Genomic DNA, 5,215 nt, shown 5'->3' with positions numbered 1-5,215 from the left:
AAAAAAAAAAAAAAAAGAAGGCAGTTCAATTTCTAGAAATGTATCCTAAGGAGATAATGAGACAAGTACGCTAAAATGTCCCAACAAAGGTATTTGCCAATATTTTTTACTTAGAGTGGCTTAAACGTCCATGAGAAGGAAATGAATGCATCAATAAATAGCTATTTTTTAAAATTTTAGGTAGACCACTGTTTAATTTTTTTCACAATGGCATCATAGTACACGTTCATGTTTTGTAACTTGATTTTTTTCAGTTAACTATATGTCATGGGAGCTTTCTTTTTAAAATTTTTACTTTTATATTGTTAAGCACACATAAATAAGAACATATAAAATGTATATGTACATTTTACAGTATAAGTATAAACCAAAAAGGTTAAAAAATAGAGCATTACTGAGAACTTAAAAATCCCCTGTATTATCCTCCCTGATCATATCTTCCCAACCCACAGCTATCTACATTTTTGATGTCCATTAGTGGTTAGTAATATTAATTCTTAAATAATTAGCAATCAGTGATGTTAGTGATATTCATTCTCCTGCTTTATAGTTTTCCCACTTAGGTATTTGTCCCTAAATATATTTTGACTATTTTGAACTTAATATAAATGGAATTATACTATATACATTATACTATCACTTGAATTTTTTTAGCATTATGTTTGGAAACTCACCTGTGTTGATGTATGTAGCTATAGTTTGTTCATTTTCAAAGCTGTAGCATTTTCCATGATGTATATTATCACATTTATCTATTTTCCTGACGGTAAATATTTCAACTTGTTTTCTAAGGTTTCTGGCTTTTATAAACAGTGCTACAGTGAACATTCTTATACCTGATACACAAGTCGAAGAATTTCTCTAGCGTATATACCCAGGAGAGAAATTGCCGAATAGTAGGACATGCAAAATGTTTGTTCCAATTTATACTCCAAACAGTACTATATTAGTTTCTACTTCTCTACTTCTTTGCTGGCACTTATTGGCCAATAATTTCGCTGATCTAGTTAGTGGGTGTATAATGGCACCTCGTTGTACATTTCCCTGATTACTAAATGCGTTGAGCATCTTGTACTTCTTCCCTGAACATTCACGTATAGATGTACTCTTTATTTATTCACTTTCCTTCTGAAGGTCTGTTCTCTATGCCACATTTTAAGGACTAGTAACAAGGAAAAATCTGTTTTCTACCTTCAAGGAGTGTGCGTACCTAGTCAGGGGACGAGAAAGTCCGAATGCTCAGATGAAGGTGAGACCGTGTCTGTGAAAGGGTCATGCCCAGAGCCTGTGGTCCTTGGCCCCTCAGTATCACTTGTGGAATCTTGTGCTTAGAACAAAATACGACCAGGCTGAGTTGTATGTTACAGACCATTTGTATAAATGATTTAAGAGAAAGGCGGTATCAGTGTGGCAGAGAGAGCATGGCTTGATTTTTATTTGTTTTATTTTCCATTTAAATGCAGTGCATAAAATATCAAGTAGCAATGTACAAGGAAGAAAGTCAAAAGACTTATTTTCATCCCCAGAGATAAAATATTAGCAGTTTACTCTGTAACACCAGCATTTGTTTTGCTTTCAAGTGGCATTTAAATGTTTAAGACAAAGAAACTGCTTTAACAAACCAAAAACAAGCAAAAAAGAAAAAAATACGGCCACCCTGTTGGGGGAGAGGCGGCTTTTGCTGGGGTCATTCTTCTGAGAGGTCAGTGAATAGTGGGAGGTCTTCATTTCCTTATCACCAACTTGGGTGGTCTCTGGAGAATAGGGAGCTGTTGTGTTCCAGAACCAAAAAGAATGAATCGAATAAAGGGAAACGACAGTAAGAATGCATGCACCAAAGGCCAGAGGCTCCTAGGCTGCAACCCAGCCTTACAAGGAACTCCCACAGGAAGGATTCAGTAAGTCTGGATAGGAACAACATAGTTGCAATGGTTTTTGCCAACATTCCTGAAGATGACAGTTCTTTCTTAACTTTAACAATAAGAAATATTTGCAGTGGAGCTGGTAGAAGCTACAGACAGAAGAAACATCATCTCTCTGGGGATGTTAGGGGATGGTACAGAACCACCTCCAAAAAAGAGGGATCCAACTCCCGGAGGAAAGCAGGCCCTGCGGCATTACGTGGAAATAGAAAATAGAGTAGAAAAGCCCTCAGTTTAAAAAATCCAATGTAAATAAACTAAAGGTGATTCCCAGACTGGAAACTCCATGAAGTTAGGGACTTTGTCTGCACTTTCCACCACATCCCACATCCCGTATCCCCATTATCTACCCCAGCAGCTGACATAAAGTTGTGACTCATTGAATGGAATGCCTGTGTTTTCTGTAGCATTTTGTTTCCGGGTGTGCTGGGATTAGGGAAAGGATTTAGAAACATATATCTGTCTCTGTCATCACAGTTCTTGGCTCCAAATCATAATTCTGAGGCAGAAACTGCCCCGTGGCCTTCTGTTTCAGAAGCCAATACAAAGTAGTGAAACCAGATGTGACTCAGTAGACCTGTGATGATGCTGAACTTCAATCAGATCTTGAATTCTTTGGTGAGCAGGACACAAATCAAAAAGATCCCAGATCCAGGCACCCACGCTGAAAAGTTTCTTGATGTGTTTTCCTTGATGTTAAGAATGAAGAACCAACCTTTTCGTTTTCTTTTCAGATCTTTTCCTAATAACTACTGGGACAAGTTTGTAAAGAGAAAGGTATGCCTTGTTAGTGGGGGTGAGCTCCGTGCTCACAAAAAACTGGTTTATGTTTAAGTTCCCCACATACAAACATGAGTAAATGTGATGCTACTTTTATGATAATATCTCAAGAAGAGTAAGTCACAGAAGGGGTTGGATATGAGCATATGTAGGTTTTTGGCTTCATTCATACACTCATCTGCCTTAAACAAGTGAACACAATCCTCATGGTTTTCTGCATAGTAGATGTTGTTTTTTACAGTTATCATTTAATTGTCTTCATTGCTTTCTTCTCTGGCTTTTCTCTTTTTTCTGCGTTTTGAACTATGTCTTAATCTACCCCTTGGAAGACTGCCCACAGGGCAGCAAAGCTCTGAAGAGCCCAGAGCTAGAAAATATTTGGTGGTGGCGTGTGGCCTGAGCTCACTCTGTCATCCTTTGCTTCAGGTGATCAACAAGTATGGAGATCTCTACGGAGCAGAACGCATTGCTGAACTTCTGGGTTTGGACAAAAATGCTCTTGACTTCAGCCCAGTAGAAGAGACCAAAGCAGAGGCGGCTTCTCTGGTGTCATGGTACAAAAGACTTAGGAGTTAAAATCCAAAGCAGCTGAAACAGATCCTTTGTTTTTCCATTCCTCTTCAGTTGCTTGAGGGAGAAATCACAACCATGTCTTTGTTCTCTCAGGCTCTGGGCTGGCTTAGGTGTTGCTTCTAGGTTCTCACGTATTGGGAGAGCACTGCTTTAAAAATTTGAAAACCAACACATTTTTGTGCCCTATAGAGCTGAAAGAGAAAGTCTAATTAAAATTTTCAGGTTGGGCTGGCGCAGCGGCTCACACCTGTCATCCCAGCATTTTGGGAGGCTAAGGTGGGCGGATCACGAGGTCAGGAGTTCGAGACCAGCCTGGCCAACTCAGTGAAACCCCTTTCTCTACTAAGAATACCAAAAAAAATTAGCCGGGCGTGGTGGTGCACACCTGTAGTCCCAGCTACTTGGGAGGCTGAGGCAAGAGAATCGCTTGAACCTGGGAGGCGGAGGCTGCAGTGAGCCGAAATCGCGCCGCTACATTCCAGCCTGGGTGACAAAGCGAGACTCCGTCTCAAAAAAAAAAAAAAAAAAAGAAAAGAAAAAATAATTCAGGCTATGTGATTCAACCATTCTCTTGTCTCATGGGGAACACATACAACTTGATAAAGCTGAGAGCCATATTTAGGTTATTAAACCTGAGAGAAGAAAAAACTTACTTTTTCCCCCTTATTAAGCACTTAACTACCTCTTGACATTTGTAAGTTTTAAAATCACGTGTTCTTCTCTAGGCTAAGTTCCATAGACATGAAGTACCATATCTGGAAGCTTGGAGTTGTTTTTACTGACAACGTAAGTATTGCACCTGGAGAAACAAAATTCTGTACCCCAGGTTGAGGGATGCCACAGAGAAGCAAGCTATGCAGGATGCTCAGAAAGATTCAGGGATTGCTTATCAAAGACCAAGAGCCTTCTACGTGCTGGGAGAACACTTATACAATGGTTTAAGGTAGATGGGGCCCACTTGGCAGTTCTTGGGCCAGTTCACAGCACCTAAACCCCCTCTATCCTCAGTTTGTCCCCCAAAATCAGAAAAAATGGTTTAATGAGCACATTATGAGGCAAAATGCTTAAAAGCTGCTTTCTTCCATTCCCAGTCCTTTCTCTACCTTGCCTGGTATACAACCATGTCAGTCCTGGGCCACTACAATAACTTCTTCTTTGCCGCTCACCTGCTGGATATCGCAATGGGCTTCAAGACACTGAGGACCATTCTGTCATCTGTAACTCACAATGGCAAACAGGTATTGGTTTCTACTGATGCAGAACAGAATGAACCTCTATATGCATAGGGAAAAAAAAACAGGTAGTATACAGTGTATGACAGGAAGGAATGTGTCATGGTGTATAATGTACTTTCCTTGGCCAAACACTTGAACTAATGGTGATTGTTTTTGGAGAATTGTAGCCAATTAAAAATATAACTGCAACCATCATGTAAAAGCATAAGACCTTGATTCAGTGACCCCTGATATTTAGATCAACCAGGGGGAGGGAGTGAGGTGATGGACACGTCAGAATAACCTCGGAGACCTATTTTCTTTCTTTCTTTTTTTTTTTTTTTTTTTGAGACAGAGTCTCGCTCTATAGCCCAGGCTGGAGTGCAGTGATGGGATCTCGGCTCACTGCAACCTCCGCCTCCCAGGTCCCAGTTCAAGCAATTCTCCTGTCTCAGCCTCCCAAGTAGCTGGGGTTACAGGCACCATGCCACTATGCCCAGCTAATTTTTGTATTTTTAGTTTCATCATGTTGGCCAGGCTGGTCTCGAACTCCTGTTCTCAGGTGATCCACCTGCCTCGGCCTCCCAAAGTGCTGGGTTTACAGGTGTGAGCCACCATGCCCGGCTGGAGATCTTTTTAAGGTCTACCCCTTCCTCCATGAATCTGATATATTCCCTGGGGGTTAGCAAGTAGACGTACACAGAAAACTCCCCAGATATTTCTGAT

The 5,215-nt window shown here is 40.5% G+C and overlaps 1 protein-coding gene across 1 annotated transcript in view; it reads left to right on the top strand.

Annotated features, from left to right (window-relative positions):
- The window catches only part of RYR3 (ryanodine receptor 3), a 580,605-nt gene that overhangs the window by 564,581 nt on the left and 10,809 nt on the right, over positions 1 to 5,215 (top strand). Inside the window, exons 94-97 of the mRNA XM_017857433.1 lie at positions 2,657 to 2,699; positions 3,129 to 3,256; positions 4,001 to 4,061; positions 4,367 to 4,513. Coding sequence (XP_017712922.1) covers positions 2,657 to 2,699; positions 3,129 to 3,256; positions 4,001 to 4,061; positions 4,367 to 4,513 — 379 coding nt within the window. The remainder of the gene's footprint in view (positions 1 to 2,656; positions 2,700 to 3,128; positions 3,257 to 4,000; positions 4,062 to 4,366; positions 4,514 to 5,215) is intronic.

The sequence above is a fragment of the Rhinopithecus bieti genome, unplaced genomic scaffold (genome assembly GCF_001698545.2).
Source record: "Rhinopithecus bieti isolate Rb0 unplaced genomic scaffold, ASM169854v2 scaffold_44948, whole genome shotgun sequence".
NCBI classification, from domain to species: Eukaryota; Metazoa; Chordata; class Mammalia; order Primates; family Cercopithecidae; genus Rhinopithecus; species Rhinopithecus bieti.
This window is presented reverse-complemented; position numbering and strand designations above follow the sequence as displayed.